We start from the raw sequence: 19148 nt of genomic DNA, 5'->3' as shown, positions 1-19148 counted from the left end.
GATTCCCAAAGAATGATACCGTCCTCAACACGGAGTTTGTTTTTCTTAGTCAGATAATACTTCATTTCCTCTGACAGCTGTCCTCAGACTCCACCATCTAAGATCATGAGTTTCAATTTGGATAGTGTTGAATCTTTTTGCATCCAGGCCTTAATTTGTCTTGTAGACACTGGCAAAGCCTCTAAAAAAATGTAAGGTCATCGTAACATCTTCCAATACTGGTAAAGGAGGTGGGCTTGTGGGCAATGGGAGGTGACTCAAGACATCAGCATTAGCTATCCGCGCTTGAAAAGGTATGCATAAGCTGCAAGGAACAGGGCCCAAAGCTGTATCCAGGCAGAGGCAGTCGAGGGATTGCCTTACTCTCTTTAAAAAGTCCCAATAAGGGCTTGTGGTCGGTTACTATGATAAAATGCGTACATAGATGGACTGATGAATGTTATTTTACACCAAACACGACCATCAAGCCCTCCTCAATTTGAGAATACCTCCACTCGCATCCAAAAAGGTCCTGGGTGCATATGCAAAGGGCCTTTCCATTCCATCTTTCCAGCGGTGTGAAAGCACTACCCCACCTCGTGAGTGGAAGCATTATGATGTCAGGATGAGTTCCTTCTTGGGGCAAAATTGACCAATAAGTTGGATGACAGCAATTGTTGTTTAACTTCGTTGAAGGCCTCCACTTGCAGCATTTCCCAAAACCATTTTTGGTACTTCCGCAACAGTGTATACAAGGGGGTTGGAAAGGAGACCGCCAAACTTGGTATAAAATTTTGATAATAATTTACTAATTCCAGGAAGGATTTTAATTCTGTGCTGTTTCTTGGAGTTGGAGCTTCCATGATGGCCTTCACCTTGTCCTCTACTGGATGTAGATCCTTTTTTAATCTACCTGATACCCAAGTGCATCACCTTGTTTCTTAGAAAAACACATTTTTCCCTTTTCAGGTGATCCCCAGCTCTGGAAAATCTCCGCAAGACCTCTTCTACGTTCATCAGGGCTCTTTTTCCGAAGCACTGTATCCAGGGTGTCACCCAAGTAACCGCTACTTTGGGTAATCCTTGGAGCATATTCTCCATGATCTGCTGGAATATGACAATCACCGATAAGACCTCAAAGGGCAAGCGAGTATACTCACTCAGGCTCTTGTATGTGTTGATCCTAACATACTTGCAGGATGGCTTGCCTACTCAAGTCGAAGATAAGCCTGGCTCATATCCAACTTAGTGAACATCTGGCCACCTGCTAACTTCGATCCGAGGAATGGGGTATCTATCTAGCTTGGAAACCTGATTGACCGTTAGTTTATAACCTCCACAGAGATGGATTGATTTGCTCGGTTTAAGGACAAGGACAAGAGGTGCGGCCCACTCTGAACTGTACGGGCCTTACTATACCTAGATTTTCCAGATGCTCAGGTTCGGTCTCTACCTTTTCAATAGGGTCTATGGGCTGGTCTTGCTATGAAATATAACAAAAATATAAAACAAAAAAAGAGTGGCTAAGGTAAATATTGGTCCTTTAAAGGATGAGAAGGGAGATTTAATAATGAGATGAGGAAATGGCTGAGGAACTGAACAGGTTTTTGGGTCAGACTTCACAGTGGAAGACACAAATAACATGCCAGTGACTGATGGAAATGAGGCTATGACAGGTGAGGACCTTGAGATGATTGTTATCACTAAGGAGGTAGTGATGGGCAAGCTAATGGGGCTAAAGGTAGACAAGTCTCCTGGCCCTGATGGAATGCATCCCAGAGTGCTAAAAGAGATGGCTAGGGAAATTGCAAATACACTAGTGATAATTTACCAAAATTCACTAGACTCTGGGGTGATCCTGGCAGATTGAAAATTAGCAAACGTGACACCACTGTTTAAAAAAAGAAGGTAGGCAGAAAGCGGGTAATTATAGGCCAGTTAGCTTAACTTCGCTGGTAGGGAAGATGCTGGAATCAATCATCAAGGAAGAAATAGTGAGGCATCTGGATGGAAATTGTCCCATTGGGCAGATGCAGCATGGGTTCATAAAGGGCAGGTCGTGCCGAACTAATTTAGTGGAATTTTTTGCGGATATTACCAGTGCGGTAGATGAATGGGAAGCCAATGGATGTGGTATATCTGGATTTCCAGAAAGCTTTTGACAAGGTGCCACACAGAAGGTTGCTGCATAAGATAAAGATGCATGGCATTAAGGGGTAAGTAGTAGCATGGATAGAGGATTGGTTAATTAATAGAAAGCAAATAGTGGGGATTAATGGGTGTTTCTCTGGTTGGCAATCAGTAGCTAGTGGTATCCCTCAGGGATCAGTGTTGGGCCCACAATTGTTCACAATTTACATAGATGATTTGGAGTTGGGGACCAAGGGCAATGTGTCCAAGTTTGCAGACGACACTAAGATGAGTGGTAAAGCAAAAAGTGCAGAGGATACCGGAAGTCTGCAGAGGGATTTGGATAGGTTAAGTGAATGGGCTAGGGTCTGGCAGATGGAATACAATGTTGACAAATGTGGGGTTATCCATTTTGGTAGGAATAACAGCAAAAGGGATTATTATTTAAATGATAAAATATTAAAACATGCTGCTTTGCAGCGAGACCTGGGTGTTCTAGTGCATGAGTCGCAAAAAGTTGGTTTATAGGTGCAACAGGTGATTAAGAAGGCAAATGGAGTTTTGTCCTTCATTGCTAGAGGGATGGAGTTTAAGACTAGGGAGGTTATGCTGCAATTGTATAAGGTGTTAGTGAGGCTACACCTGGAGTATCGTGTTCAGTTTTGGTCTCCTTACCTGAGAAAGGACGTACTGGCGCTGAAGGGTGTGCAGAGGAGATTCACTAGGTTAATCCCAGAGCTGAAGGGGTTGGATTACGAGGAGAGGTTGAGTAGACTGGAACTGTACCCATTGGAATTTAGAAGGATACGGGGGGGATCTTATAGAAACATATAAAATTATGAAGGGAATAGATAGGATGGATGCGGGCAGGTTGTTTCCACTGGCGGGTGAAAGCAGAACTAGGGGGGCATAGCCTCAAAATAAGGGGAAGTAGATTTAGGACTGAGTTTAGGAGGACCTTCTTCACCCAAAGGGTTGTGAATCTATGGAATTCCTTGCCCAGTGAAGCAGTTGAGGCTCCTTCATTAAATGTTTTTAAGATAAAGATAGATAGTTTTTTGAAGAATAAAGGGATTAAGGGTTATGGTGTTCGGGCCGGAAAATGGAGCTGAGTCCACAACAGATCAGCCACGATCTCATTGAATGGCGGAGCAGGCTCGAGGGACCAGATGGCCTACTCCTGCTCCTAGTTCTTATGAAATATTTTGGTGTAGTATTGGGGTGAATATAAATCTTGGCTTTGGCTTCTCTTATTTTTCAAAAGGCTCTCCTGGGGAACTTCACGCTATTTGCTGATGGCTTCATAAGGTCCTCCTACGCTCAACCTGAAAATCTCTCACCAGTTCAGCCTGACCCTCTGAAGCCAATCACTCCCCATTAAGCTTGGTCCTTGTCCGGGCACAACAATGGGGGCCGGGCTGATTGCTGCATGCAAGTCACTGGGGCCTTTGTGGTGCCTTTAATTTGAAATGGTTCTCCCATGTAGGTGACTAGTCTAGCCTTCTAAGCTCAAGCGTTGAATGCCAGTTTGGAGGTGATCATATGTCTGTTCCCCAATGACGTAGACCGCAGCTCGTTCCCACCTTCATTTTCAATGGATGGCCGTTTACCAGCAGTTCTACCATTATTGGGGGACTTTTCTCTTCATGAAGTATCTAAAGTTGTGGGACAGAATTTCAAAATAAATGGTTTCCCACTTAAGAGAGAGGAATTTCTTCTCTCGGGGGTTGTTAGTCTTTGGAATTCTCTTCCCCAGAGAGTACTGGAGGCTGGATCATTGAATATATTTTAGGCGGAGTTAGATAGATTTTCGATTGACAAGAGAGTCAAGGTTTAAGAGGACAGGCAGAAAAGTGAAGTTATGGCCACATCAGATCAGCCACGATCTTTTGGAATGGCAGATCAAGGCTCGAGGGACTGAATGGCCTGTTTCTGTTCCTATTTCTTATGCTGAGAAAGTAGTTTTCAAGTCACAGATTGAGAGAGGTGACAAAGATTTTGGCCAAGGAATGCTTTAAAAGAATAAGGGGAGGAGGCAAGGGTGGTTCCTGAGGTAGGACAGCATGGTGGCACAGTAAGTAGCACTGTTGCCTCACGGCGCCGAGGTCCCAGGTTCGATCCTGCCTCTGGGTCACTGTCCGTGTGGAGTTTTCACATTCTCCCAATGTTTGCGTCGTTTTCGCCCCCACAACCCAAAGATGTGCAGGGTAGATGGATTGGCCATGCTAAATTGCCCTTAATTGGAAAAAATGAATTGGGTACTCTGAATTTATTTTTTTTAAAGTCGTTCCTGAGGTGAATTCCATGAAGTGGGAGGGAACTGAAGGTACAGTTGTCAATGGTCAAGCAAAGAAAGGAGTGAATATACAGATCCCAGGACCTTCTTGAAGACCGTCAGACCCCCAAATTCTGTTTTCCTGCACTGTACACCTCAGTTCTTCTTTCCAATGCTCCTAAATCCCAGGGCTGCCACAATTAGTGTTCTGGATAAAAACCGACAGAACAATCCAGTTTTCATAAAGACCCTGATTCATCATTAGCAATGCCACAAGACATCAACTTGTATATTAAAGAAATGGATACATACAAGGGAATAGTTTTCAACAAATATTAATAAATAATCTTATGATGTGCTGGAGTTTATTGCATTGCGTAAGTACGAATGCAAGAAGTTATAATTTTGATTCAGTGCTGGATGGTAAAGCTAAAGAAAATTTGAAATCAAAATATTTCTTATTATTTATTTTTAAATAAATTTAGAGTGACCAATTCATTTTTTTTCAATTAAGGGGCAGTTTAGCGTGGCCAATCCACCTATTCTGCACATCTTTGGATTGTGTGGGCGAAACCCACGCAATCCCGGAGAGAATGTGCAAACTCCACACGGACAGTGAGCCAGAGCCAGGATCGAACTTGGGACCTCGGCGCTGTGAGGCAGCAGTGCTAACCACTGCGCCACCGTACTGCCCTGAAATATTTGTCATTTATGCAAAAAAAGTCTGTTTAATTACCCCAGCACTTAAATCAAGAACAATTTTTCACAAAAACAAACTTTCAATTCAGAAATTCTGATTCACCCAAATTTAATAATGTCTGAAAAGCATTTTTTCCATCTGACTGAGTTTACCCTTTAAAACAAATCCGGAGGATTCCATTGTCGTGGTCCAGGTAGGTACCAACGACAGAGGTGGAACAAGGAAAGAGGTTCTGCGTAGAGAGTTTGAGGAGATAGGCAGTAAATTAAACAACAGATTCTCCACGGTTATAATCTTTGATTATTACCTGAGCTGCATGCAAATTGGCACAATGTACATAAAATTAGAGCGATGAATACAAGGCTCAAAGGCTGGTGGGGGAGAAATGGGGTTTGGTTCGTGGGGCACTGGCATCAGTGGGGTCTGCACCCTTGGATGGCCAACATGAACCATGCTGGGATCAGTGTTCTTGCAAACCGCATAACTAGGAAAGTAGAGAGGGTTTTAAACGAAATAGAGGGATTCTGGAGAAGGGATACATAGGCATACAAAGCAAAAGGATAGGGCAGTATTGCAAGTTTGCAATGGTATTTAGGCCATGATTCCCAGAGTGTGATAGTAAGTGACGAGTGTACAAACATAAAGACAGCAGCAGATAGGGCCAAAGGGGAAAAATATGGTAAAAGGAGTAAATTAATGGCTCTTTACGCAAATGCACGTACTGTTCACCATAAAATAAATCTATAGAATCCCTACACTGTAGAAGGGGGCCATTCGGACCATTGAGTCTGCACCGCCCCTCTAAAAGAGCATCCCACCTAGGCCCACTCCCCCATCCCATCCTTGCAACCCAACCTAACCTGCACATCATTGAACACCAAGGGGCAATTTTAGCAAAGATTAGGGGGAAGAGAGGGTTGGGAAAGTTTTTAAAAATCAAGAAAAGATGACCAAAAATATAATGAAGAGGGAGAAGATTAACTATGCGGTAAACTAGCAAGTAATATAAAAACAGATAGCAAGAGTTTCTTTGAATATATGAAAAGGAAGAGGCCAAAGTGAACATAGGCCCCTTCGAGAATGAGACTGGGAAAATAATGGGAAACCAGGAAATGGCAGAGGAGTTAAATAAATACTTTATGTCAGTGTTCGTGGTAGAAAACACTAATAACATTCCAAAAATACCAAATAATCAAGGGGCAAAAGGGGATAGGAAATAAGTACAATAATTATCATTCCAGAAAAAGAACTAGGTAAACGAATGGGGCTAAAAGCTATTAAGTCCCCTGAACCTAATGGGTTGCACCCAGGATATTAAAGGAAGTATTAAAGGAAGTATTTTCAGGATGACAACCTGTATCTAGTGGAGTGCCACAGGGATCATTGCTGGGGCCACAGTTCTTTACAACATATATTAATGACTTTGATGAGGAAAGCGAATGTACTATTACCAATTTTGCAGCTGACACAAAAATAGGTGGGAAGGCAAGCGGTGAGGATGACACAAACAGTCTACAGAGGTATTAAGAAAGGTTCAGTGAGTAGACAAAACATTGGCAGATGGAATATAATGTAGGAAAATGAGAACTTATGCATTTGAGTAGAAAGAATAATGGAGTTGAATATTATTTGAATAGAAAAAGACTGCAGAAAGCGGAAACAGGAGTGACTTCCAGTGACGGCGGGCGGGAGGCAGCCGCACGTTGGAGGGCTCCCGCACGGGAATAGAATTTTCAGGGTTTTTAAAAATAAATTTAGAGTATCCAATTATTTTTTTTTTCCAATTAAGGGGCAATTTAGCGTGCCCAATCCACCTAACCTGCACATCTTTGGGTTGTGGGGTGAAACCCACGTAGACATTTGGAGAATGTGCAAACTCCACACGGACAGTGACCCAAGGCCAGGATTCGAACCCGGGTCCTTAGTGCCGCAGTCACAGTGCTATCCACTGCACGTGCAGTCTTAATTTTCAGGGTTTTAATGCCCGGTCCTAGGGGCAACAGATGCTGAAACAGTTGTACAAGGATACAGTGAGGAGAAATGTCCAGGCTTTCGAAAAAAACGGCCGTGAAAAAGGGGGAAAATGAAAGTCCACCGGTGAGCGGAAAAGTCGGCGCGGGAACTGTAAGGAACGCGGAGGCTGGGGCGCCGGGGAAGGCCGCATTGCTCACGGCACAAGGAATGACCAAGGTGATGGCAGTGGAACTTGAAAAACAGTTCACAAAGCACATGGAAGCGATGAAGAAGGAGATGGGGGCGGTATTGAAAGTGCTGCTGGAGGAGGCGATTGCCCCGATGAAGGCGGCGGAATCAAGCGCAGGGGCGGAGGTGCGAGAGTAGGGTGAGACACTGAAGGACGTGGAAGAGGCATTATCGCAGCACAGTGATCAACTCACCTCAATGGGGAAGGAGCTGCGGAGGGTGATAGAGACCAACAAGGATCTGAGAGCCAAACTGGAAGACCTGGAAAACAGATCCAGGCGGCAGAATCGGAGGATCGTGGGTCTGGCCGAAGGGGTGGAAGGCCCGAGGCTGACCGAGTATTTTGCCACGATGTTGGTGGAACTATTGGGGGAGGGGGAAGATCCCTCTCGATACAAACTGGATCGGGCTCATAGGTCGTGGAGGCCTATACCAAAGGCGAGTGAGCAAACAAGAATGGTGACTGTTTGTTTCCGTAAGTACCGCGTGAAGAAGAAGGTCCTGTGCTGGGCAAGCAGAAGCGGGTGTTGCAGTGGGCTGGATCTGGTATACGCATATACCAGGACTTTATGGTGGAGTTGGCGAAGAGGCGGGCGGCCTTCGGCCGAGTGAAGGCGGCACTGTATAACAGCAAGGTGCGGTGCGGCATAGTGTATCCAGCTAAGTTGAGGGTGACCTATGAATCCAAAAGACTTTTATTTTGAGATGGTGGAAGTGGCAAAGGTGTTTGCGAAGGCAGAAGGGCTGTGGCAGAATTGAGAAGTGAGACTGAGGACTGGTCTTGTACTGAGGGTAGAGGGTTGGTAGGAGAGTATGTAGCTGTATGTAGCTTTATATTTTCACTGCATGTTGTTGTATGTAGTAAATGAGCCAAAACTGTCTAAGAGTTGGGACTTTCCGTTGCAATGATGGTTCTTTGGGGCTTGGGTGTTTATGCTGGGATTGTGTGTTAAAAGGGATTTCTTTGTTTTCCTGGGACCGGGCGGGGGGGGGGGGGGGGGGGGGAAAGGAGATCCGGATGGGGGCCTCCACACTGGCTGGTTTAAGCCGGCCAGTGAACGAGAGCGAGGTGGAGGGAGGGGTTGCGGCCAATAGAGCCTGGTAGAACAGGTTTCGATGAGCCTAGCCGGGGTGAAAAGTGGGGGGGGGAAGGGACTGATACTGGGTGGGGTGTTTTCGAGAGGGAGTGGAGGGGAGGAGTCTGGGAGGGTGGTGGGTTAACAATTCGTGGGTGGCATTCATTGTACACTTTCGGGGATTGGATGGCCTTGAATCTTAGCTGGAGGGTGGGGGGGGTGGACTATATATGTTAATGGTGAGCATGGCCGATTCCTGTATCCTTTTCTGGGTTTTCTTTATTTGATGCTTATATTGCCATGCAGGCTGTTGTGTGGGGGTTGGTGGGAGGATGGGATCATTGTTGTTAATAAGGGGTTTGACATTGTATCCGTTACTGTTTATTGGTGGGGGGGGGTAAATTTTGAAGAAAATGTGAAAAAGGAGAATAAAAATATATTTTTTTAAAAGAATGCGAAACAGAGGGATTTGGGGGTTCTCATGCATAAGTCACAAACAAGCATGCATTCAAGTTTAGCAGGTCATAGGTCAAATGGAATACTGGCCTTTATTTGAAAGGGAATGGAGTATAAAAATAGAGAAGTCTTGCTAAACCCATACAAGGCATGTGTTCGACCACACCTGGAAAATTGTGAACAGTTTTGGTCTCTTTATCGAAGGAAAGATATCTGGCATTGGAGGGAGCCCAGAGATCCCGGGTAGGGAGGAATTTTCTTAGGAGGAGAGGTTGAGTGGGTGGGACTGTACTCAATGGAGTTAGAAGGAGGAGTGGTGACCTTATTGAAACAAATAGGATTCTCAGAGGCTTAACAGGGTAGATGCTGAGAGGTTGTTTCCCCTTGTGGGACAGCCAAGGATCAGATGGCATAATCTCAGAGTAAAGGCTTTCCATTTAAGATAAGAGATGATGAGGAATTTCTTCTCTCAGAGTGGTGAATCTGTGGGAATCCTTACCACAGTGGATGTAGAGGCTGGATCATAAAGTTTGTTCAAGGCTGAGATAGATTTTTAATCAGTAAGGGAATCAAGGGTAATGGGGATAAAAAGGGAAAGTGAAATTGAGGATTATCATATCAAATCAGTCATGATATCATTGAATAGCGGAGCAGACTCGATGGGCTCAATGGTCGACTTTGTCTTTTGGTCTGATGCTAGCTACTGAAAGGATACATCATTTGTTTTCACTTGTCAATTGGTTTAACCCATTAAATTTAATTGGCTTCATTTAAATCTTCTTTTCATACTGAAAAGTATACTTTTAAACCTGATTTCATGCACTGCAATGTCCAAAAGCTATTCAGAAGAAGTTTATTTTTTAAAACCACAAAAACAAAAATCACATTTTGAAGGCAAATGAGACATACCTAGATGGGACTCCAGTGAGCAGGTTTTTACTCAAGTTCACAGTAGTAATGGGAACTCCGTCAGAGGCATCAAAAACTTCATCAGGAACAACGATTGCTTTCCTGTCACTAGATCAGGTTAAAAAAAAATGTTTAATATACTGCTGAATTTAAGTTGGGAGGAAAATTCTAAACCACTGATTAAAATATATAATTTAAAGTAATTGTATACAATATGTAACACCCAATGTGCATGATTTTAGCTTAAGAAATTAACTCTTCTGGTGCTGGAGCCACATTTCAAAGCACATATAACGTATGTTTCCAAATACTAGGGAAATTTGTCAAGATTGAAGAATGTTAAGTGTCTGTATGAGAGCACTGAAGGCTTGGGGTTAGATCTTCTCCTGGGTACCTCGCACCTCATCCAGAGTTGTACTACATTTGGTCCATCATGCCAATCCTCTATTTTAAATAAGAGCTCATATTACTGCAGTTTGAGTTAGGTGTGCTCTGATGGAGCAAATTTTCCCATTAAGTCTGAACTTATGGAAACTTTCTTGTGATCACAATCAGTCACATAGTCCTTCAAACTCTTTTATTCCTCATGAAGAACTTTAGGTCCTATCCTTCTAGGTGCTAGACTGATCCCCAACCAACAGCAATGCACAAACAACCTGGTTTCCACAGGCAAAGTCTTCACCACAAATAATAAATGTCTGCAGAACCTGCTCAGCTTAGTCTGGATGGGGAAGATTCACCAATATTATCCATCATGTGAAAATCGCTGGCTATATTCAGTGCCACGTATGAATGAATAGTAGAATATTATAGATGAGTAGATATTTAGTTGATCAACTGAAAATATTCAGCTCTTATTTCACCACTTTCTTTCAATTTTTTTGTAAAATTCATTTATGGGATGTGGGCGTCGCTGGTTGGCAAGCATTTATTGCCCATCCCCAGTTGTCCTTCAGGTGGTGGTGAGTTGCCTTCTTGAATCACTGCAGTCCTCGAGGGGTAGGTATATCCACTGTGCTGTTAGGGGGGAGTTCCAGGCTTTTGCCCCAGCGACACTGAAGGAATGCGGAACGCCAATATATTTTCACGTCAGGGTGGTGAGTGACTGGAGTTCCCAAGAATCTGCTGCTCTTGTCCTTCTAGATGGTAGTGGTTGTGGGTTTGGAAGGTGCTGTCTAAGGAACCTTGGTGAGTTACTGCAGTGCATCCTGTAGATGGTACACACAGCTGCCACTGTTCGTTGGTGGTGGAGGATTTGAATGTTTGTGGAAAGGGGAGCAATCAAGCGGGCTGCTTTGTTCTGGATGGTGTCAAACTTCTTGAGTGTTGTTGGAGCTGCACTCATCCAGGCAAGCGGAGAGTATTCCATTATACTCCTGACTTGCGTCTTGTAGATGGTGGATAGGCTGTGGGGGTCAGGAGGTGTGTTACTCGCTGTAGGATTCCTAGCCTTTGACCTGCCCTGGCAGCCACAGTATTAAAATGGCTAGTCTAGTTCAGTTTCTGATCAATGGTAACCCCAAAAATGTTGATTGTGGGGGATTCAGCGATGGTAATGCAATTGAATGTCATTGGGCAATGGTTAGATCCCCTCTTGTAGGAGATGGTCATTGCCTGGCACTTGTGTGGTGCAAATGTAACTTGTGACAATTAATTTAATCATCTTTATTGTCACAAGTAGGCTTATATTAACACTGCAATGAAGTTACTGTGAAAAGCCCCTAGTTGCCACATTCCGACGCCTGTGCAGGTACACTGAGGGAGAATTCAGAATGTCCAAATTACCTAGCAGCACGTCTTTCGGGGTCTGTGGGAAGAAACCGGAGCACCCGGAGGAAACCCACGCAAACACGGAAAGAACGTGCAGATTCCGCACAGACAGTGACCCAAGCCGGGAATCGAACCTGGGACCCAGGCGCTGTGAAGCAACAGTGCTAACCACTGTGCTACCGTGCTGCCCATGTCAACCCAAGCCTGGATATTGTCCAGGTCTTGCTGCATTTGGACATGGAAATGTCAAGATGGTCAATTAAAACCAAACCACTATAAAATTATAACACAAATTGCAGCAGAGATTTTGTAAAATATTGAATAGAATTTCTGCAGTGCGGGGATTCTCCTGATCGCCCATTGTGACTTCAGGGGAACCTGCAGAGAAATAGCTTAAATGCCCACTTATACCATTTCTCAGGGGTTTCTGCCAAAATTATTGTGGAGGATTTTAAATGGATCCCCGTGGAAAAAACAGATACAAGTTTTTAATGTTTTGACTACTTATGATTACCATTTTAAATGGTAATCAGGGGCTGGTTTAGCACACTGGGCTAAATCGCTGGTTTTGAAAGCAGACCAAGGCAGGCCAGCAGAACGGTTCAATTCCCGTACCAGCCTCCCCGAACAGGCGCCGGAATGTGGCGACTAGGGGCTTTTCACAGTAACTTCATTTGAAGCCTACTTGTGACAATAAGCAATTTTCATTTCATTTTTCATTTCAAATGTTTTACAGAACTTTTGTAATCAAAATTAGGATCATCCACTGTTAATATAAGTAACATATAGTTACAGCAGATTCAGCAGTCAGCTGCACAGTAAACCTTTATTTATTCTTGCTGACTGTGGTCCTGAATCCTTAGAAGTGTATTTTCCACTACACCATCTCCCACATAAGGGGCGGTATTCTCCACTCCCGCGCCGAAGTGGCCGCGCCGTCGTGAACGCCGTAGAGGTTAACGACGGCGCGAAACGGCCCCGATCCCGACCGATTCAGGCCCTGACAATGGGCTAGGATCGGGGCCGCGTCATCTACATGCGCCAGGCCTCGTCGCCTGCGTAAAGGCGCCACAGCATAGATGACGCGGCCGGCGCCGCATAACTGGCGTCATCCGCGCATGCGCGGGTTGCCGTCCTCTCTAAGTCCGCCCCGCAAGAAGATGGCAGACGGATCTTGCGGGGCCGCGGAAGGAAGGAGGTCCTTCAGAGAGGACGGCCCGACGATCGGTGGGCACCGATCGCGGGCCACCCCACATTTGAGGTACCCCCCGGTGCAGGATCCCCCCTCGCCCCCCCCCCGCAGGCCGCCCCCCCAGCGTTCGCGCGCTGTTCCTGACGGCAGCGACCAGGTGTAGACGGCGCCGGGGGGAACCCGCCGTTTTGGCCTGGCCGCTCGGCCCATCCGGGTCTGAGGATAGCGGGGGTGCCGGAGAATTGCCATTTTGGGTGTCTCCGGCGATTCTCCGGCCTGCGGAACTTGACCGGGCCGTTCCCGCCGCTTGGGAGAATCGCAGGAAGGCGTCGGACCGGTGTCCCGGGAAATTTTGGCGGCCCAGGCGATTCTCCCAACCGGCGCGGGAGTGGAGAATCTCGCCCAAGGTATCCTTATGGCCTGAATAACATGCAAGAATTTCTTTTTTAAATTTGAAGTAACCATTTCTTTTTCTTTCCAATTAAGGGGCAATTTAGCATGGCCAATCTACCTACCCTTCACATCTTTGGGTTGTGAGGGTGAGATCCACACAGACACGAAGAGAATGTGCAAACTCCACACGGACAGTGACCTGGGGCCGGGATCGAATCCGGATCCGCGGTGCCGTGAGGCTGCAGTGCTAACCACTGCACCACCGAGCTGCCCCGACCTACAAGAAATATGCTCAATATCATCTCAAATTTATTTCTTGCAGGACTCTTATACAGTCAATGGACAGGGGAAACTTTGTTCAAATTTAGCCCAAATATCAGATCAGTAGTTCTGGCAACAAAAATATGTTAATTCCAGTAATGTGCTTTTGTGTCACTGTTTTGATTTTACCCACAATTAATTCAGAACAATTACAAATTTCAAAAATTTGCATTCTAAATAAAATTTGAACAAATGTAGTTGTGACGAATAGCAACCTGAACAAAATTCCAAAATATAAATACACTGCAACCTCTCCAGTCCAGAATCTATTGTTTTAAAATACCAATTGTCTAGAAATATTTTGAGCAGGCTCAAGCAACTTACGGACTCATCACTTGCCTACTCAGGAGCTCAAACAAATCGAAAAGGGATGCTCTCAGTAAAGGTAAAGAACATTCAACACATTATTTTTGCAAGTTTGGAGCAAGCTAAGCAGGTAACACGTTCATTATTCAAATGTTAAACTTAACTTAAAAGTTGTGTTTCTTTAGTTGCAACATGGAAGATACATTATGTTGACAAGTAAAACATTTTATCGCTGTTTTATGTTTTGTCATTGTTTTATGTTTCCAGTAAATATTAATTTCTTTGGTGTTTCATCATTCCATTAACGACAAAGGACTGGCGAGATTACAGTGTACTTCATTTGCTTTGAGGCTTCCCATGCAATTGTTTCACAGCTCCAGGGTCCCAGGTTCGGTTCCCGGCGTGGGTCACTGTCTGTGCGGAGTCTGCACGTTCTCCCCGTGTGTGCGTGGGTTTCCTCTGGGTGCTCCGGTTTCCTCCCACAGTCCAAAGATGTGCAGGTTAGGTGGATTGGCAATGCTAATTTGCCCTGAGTGTCCAAAATTGCCCTTAGTGTTGGGTGGGGTTACTGGGTTATGGGGATAGGGTGGGGGTGTGGGCTTGGGTAGGGTGCTCTTTCCAAGAGCCGGTGCAGACTCGATGGGCTGAATGGCCTCCTTCTGCACTGCAAATTCTATGATAAAATGTTTCATTAAACAATATTGCAATGCATAACATAAATTATTCATAACTTGAGAAATCAAAGTGCTATTTATGCTGAGAAACTGGCTGTTAACTGGTACAGCAAAAGATGCATAATCTTGAGAAGAACAGACCAACAAATCTGCATTACAAAACTACGGGAATCTCAATATTGCCAACTGTATTCTTGTTCCTCGAAGACATACCTGTATTCTAACATTTTCTGTGTTGCCATGGTGTACATATTGATCACAGACTCACTGGGAAGAGTCATGGCTGTCGCTGAACAACTGTCATCTTGGCCAGTTGGTTGTTCTAGTCAAAAATACATCAAATCAAGGTTTTATTTTTGTGCCGCAAGTACATCTATATGAAAAGTGAGTTTCCCACTGTTTTCCACAATGTTTTTAGTTTTCCCTGCCATTCATCACGGTCAGGTCAATTTATCAGGAATCAGTCAAGGCTGGGCTTCTTCATGGCAAATATATAGAATATAAAAGTGAAATATGCTGCTTTCAAGCTTACTTAACCTGTCAAATTCTGGCACCCTTCCGGTGAATCTGCATTATACCTCTTCAAGACCAATAGTTTTTCCTTGAGGCGCACTATCTAAAGCTGAACACAATACCATGGATGGAGTCTGACCAAGACTCTCTAACAGTGGAGCATCACTTTCCCACTTTTGTATTCCATATTAACCCCTTACGATGAAGGCCAATGTCCCATTAACCTTTTTGATTGCTCTTTGTTCCTTTGCCCAAGCTTTTAGCGATTTGTGCACATGGACATCTAAATATTTTTGGTTCATAACGTTTGTTCTCACCATTAAGAAAATATTGCAACTTGACCGGCCTTTTTGGATGAAAAGTAGATGATATCACATTTCCCACACTGAACTTTATCTGCCATTGACTTCCCCAATGGCTTAACTTATACACTTTTGTTGCTCCATGTTCCGATCTATATAATTTATCATCCCTCTTAAATGAGTGTCACCTGTAAACTTGGATATAAAACACCTATTCCTTCATCCAAGTTATTGCTACATAATGGTGAAAAGCTGAGGCCGCCCTGGGTAATTCCACTTTTTGCATCACACCAATCATTTGTCTACATTCCATGGTTGTACAATTAGATAATTAGAATATTCTGCTTATGCAGAAACAGGAGCAGAAAGTCTGTGCCATTTGATGATTAATGGGGAATAACTTAAGATACCAGCAGGGCTTTAAACAAGCAGACCAAGGAGATGAATACTGGGGCAGACCTACTATCCAGTGCAAACAGCTGAAGATATCATTGGCCAAGTTGCATGAGGCCTAAGGCTACCAATGTCCGAAGAGTCAGCAGCTCATGCAATTCCAACATCGCAAGGTTGACTTGAAGCAGATGTGGGTTAAGGATAGTGGCCAGCAGAGCACCAAATGATTTTACAGGTTTCATCATCCAGTGATTCTAGACAGTACAAATTGTGGTGGGTTGGACAAGGTGCAGATGCTTGTGAATCTAGCAAAGGCAGAGAAAAACAAGTGGCTGAAATTTGTTCCAGTGGCCATGCTGAATTTTGAGTTGGAAACCTAGAATTAGCCATGGCAGGATCCTTGAGGAGATGCAAGGAGGGGGAGCTCTATCCATTTAAGAGTAGGAGGTGGGCTCCACAGCTTGGAGGGTCATTGGGGAGCACCTGAGGCTTTAGGCAACCAGCAGCCCTACCAGGCAAGATAGGTACCGCTGTTGAAGGTGAGAAGCTGAGAGAGCACTGCAAGATGGAGGCACCCTCTGAAGACTTGTAAATGTTTCAAAATATAACATGGCCACAACTACCGGGTTATCATTGCATCACTGTCGCTTAAATAGTCATTCGAGTAACATACAGTTTTGTACCTTGTATTCTACTTCTTAAGAATTTGAGAAGTTCTTGAGTTCCTCTCTGGAAAAAAAAAAAAAATTTATAAAGATCAACTGAGATGCTCCTCAGTTTCTCGGAGAAAGAAAAAAGCTACTTAAAGATCAGCATGCTAAAATAATTTGGACAGGGTCAGTGTTCAATACTAGCTGTCACAAGCAAATATAGAAAGGTTTGGGAAGGATTGTGGACAAGCAGCACTAGTCTCTGGGGGGATTGACACCGTTCTCTGCAACAAAGAGTCCAGACGGCTGTGTAACCTGCATGGTGTTAAGGGTTTGGGACATTTACTGAGGGCTGGGGAGGAACTTGGAGTGGGTGGGGAAGATCCAATTATCGTGGTCTCTGTAGGTACGAACTACAAAGGTAGGATAAAGAAAGATGTCAGGATGAGGAGCTAGACACCAAATTAAGCAGCAGAACCTTAAAAGTTGGGACTATTATCTGAACCATGGGCAAATTGACATAGGACAAATAAGATTAGGGAGATGAATGCATGGCTTAAAGACTGGTGTTGGAAAAATGTATTCCATTTGCGGGATACTGGCACCAGTACTAGGAAAAGTGGAGGCTGTACCTTTGGACATTCTACACCTGAACCATATTCAGATCAGTGTTCTTGCGAGCCACATAACTAGGAAAGTAGAGAGGGTTTTAAACTAAATAGTGGAGGAAAGAAGTCAAATTTGGGAAGATGGAGTAAATCAAAGAGTAGAGACAAGGCAAAAGTGAAAGGTTTTAATGAATGAAATGATAAACAGACCATGACAGGAGGGACAGAGAGCACAAATCTAAGAGTAAATTAGCAGATGAGACCAGAGGTTTCAAAATTAATAGGACAAAACTGAAGGCTCTGTATCTGAAGGAATGTAGCATTTGAAACAAAACAGATGAACTAATGGTACAAATTGAGATAAACAAGTATGACCTAAAAGCCATTCCAGAAACCATAAAACCATAAGACACAGGAGCTGAATTAAGCCATTCGGCCCATCGGGTCTACTCCGCCGTTCAATCATGGGTGATATGTTTCTCATCACCATTCTCCTGTCTTCTCCCCATAACTCCTGATCCCCTTATTAATCAAGAACGTATCTATCTCGGTCTTAAAGACACTCAATGATTTGGCCTCCACAGCCTTCTGCGGCAATGAGTTCCACAGATTCACCACCGTCTGGTTCACCATCCTCCTCATCTCAGTTTTAAAGGATTGTCCATTCAGTCTGAGGCCTTGGGTTCTAGCTTTTCCTTAGAATGGAAACATCCTCTCCGCGTCCACGCTATCTAGGTCTCTCAGTATCCTGCAAGTTTCAATAAGATCTCCCCTCATCCTTCTAAACTCCAACGAGTACAGTCCCAGAGTCCTCAACCGTTTCAACAAGCTCTTCATTCCAGGGATCATTCTTGTGAACCTCCTCTGGACCCTTTCCAAGGCCAGCACATCCTTCCTTAGATATGGGGCCCAAAACTGCTCACAATACTCCAAATGGGGTCTGACCAGAGTCTTATACAGCCTCAGAAGTACATCCATGCTCTTGTATTCTAGCCCTCTTGACATGAATGCTAAAATTGCATTTGCCTTCTTAACTGCCAACTGAACTTGTATGTTAACCTTAAGAGAATCTTGAACTAGGGCTCCCAAGTCCTTTTGTGCTTCTGATTTCCTAATTCCTTTCCTATTTAGAAAATAGTTTATGCCTCCATTCTTCCTACCAAAGTGCATAACCGCACACTTTTCACATTGTTTTCCATCTGCCACTGGATATGGCTGCAGGATGACATAGATTGGGACCCAAATATTGAAGGGAATGACACATTTAGGAAGAAAAGGAAGCTTAGAAAAGGTGGAGTGACTGTTCATTTAAGATGATATTGGCACCATAGAGAGGGATGACCCAAATTCAGGAAACCAGAATATAGAAGCGGTTTGGGTCGAGATGAGGAATAGGGAGGTGGCGTAGTTGTATTGTCACTGGACTAGTAATCCAGAAATCCAGGATGTTGCCCTGGGATTCCTGGTTTGAATCCCACCATGGCAGGATGGTGAAATTTGAATTCAATAGAAGTCTGGATGACCATGAAATCATTGTTGATTGTTGTAAAAATCCACTAATTCAAGGAAGGAAATCCGCTGTCCTTAACTGGTCTTGCCTACATGTGACTCCATGGACCAACGAGCAACTCAGTTCCAGGGCAATTAGGGCTGGGCAATAAATGTTGGTCCAGCCAGTGACGCTGACACCCCGTGAATGTATTAAAACAATGATAAAGGCAAGTAGTCAGTTGTGGAGTGACGTACAGGCCACCTCTTTTTAAAAAAATTATTCGCTTCTGGTTAGGCCAGCATTTATTGTCCAAGTGGGAATGAGCTGCCTTCTTGAACTGCTGCAGTCCTAACACGGTAGGACGGGGTATCAAAGAAGAAATAATGGGAGTTTCTCGGAAGGGTACGCCGATTATCACGGAGGACTTTAATCTACATGCAGACTGGAAAAATCAGATTGGCAAAGGTAACCTAGATGAGGAATTCACAGATGTTTTCGGGATAGTTTCTCAGAACAGCAAGTTCGGGCACCAACCAACAAGCCAGGCCTGGTATTGACCAACGAGATAGCATTAATTAATGACCTCAGGTGAAGGTGCCCCGAGGTAGCAGTGATCATAATATATTTAAATATTACATTCAGTTTGAGGGAGAGAAGAATGGATCTAAGACTAATATTTTGAATTGAAAGAACGGCAATTATGAGGGCATGAAAGCAGAACTAGCGAAAGTCAACTGACAATTTAGGTTAAGGGATAGGTCAATAGAGAATTAGTGGCAGATATTTAAGGAGATATTTCAGAATACA

General features: G+C 44.2%; 1 protein-coding gene across 1 annotated transcript in view; it reads right to left on the bottom strand.

Annotated features, from left to right (window-relative positions):
* Window positions 1–19148, bottom strand: part of lrrc40 (leucine rich repeat containing 40) — a 168743-nt gene that overhangs the window by 30091 nt on the left and 119504 nt on the right. Inside the window, exons 9-11 of the mRNA XM_072511050.1 lie at window positions 16275–16320; window positions 14597–14705; window positions 9728–9835 (exon numbers count right to left, since the gene is read on the bottom strand). Coding sequence (XP_072367151.1) covers window positions 9728–9835; window positions 14597–14705; window positions 16275–16320 — 263 coding nt within the window. The remainder of the gene's footprint in view (window positions 1–9727; window positions 9836–14596; window positions 14706–16274; window positions 16321–19148) is intronic.

Source organism: Scyliorhinus torazame, chromosome 7 (assembly GCF_047496885.1).
Source record: "Scyliorhinus torazame isolate Kashiwa2021f chromosome 7, sScyTor2.1, whole genome shotgun sequence".
Classification (NCBI taxonomy): domain Eukaryota; kingdom Metazoa; phylum Chordata; class Chondrichthyes; order Carcharhiniformes; family Scyliorhinidae; genus Scyliorhinus; species Scyliorhinus torazame.
This window is presented reverse-complemented; position numbering and strand designations above follow the sequence as displayed.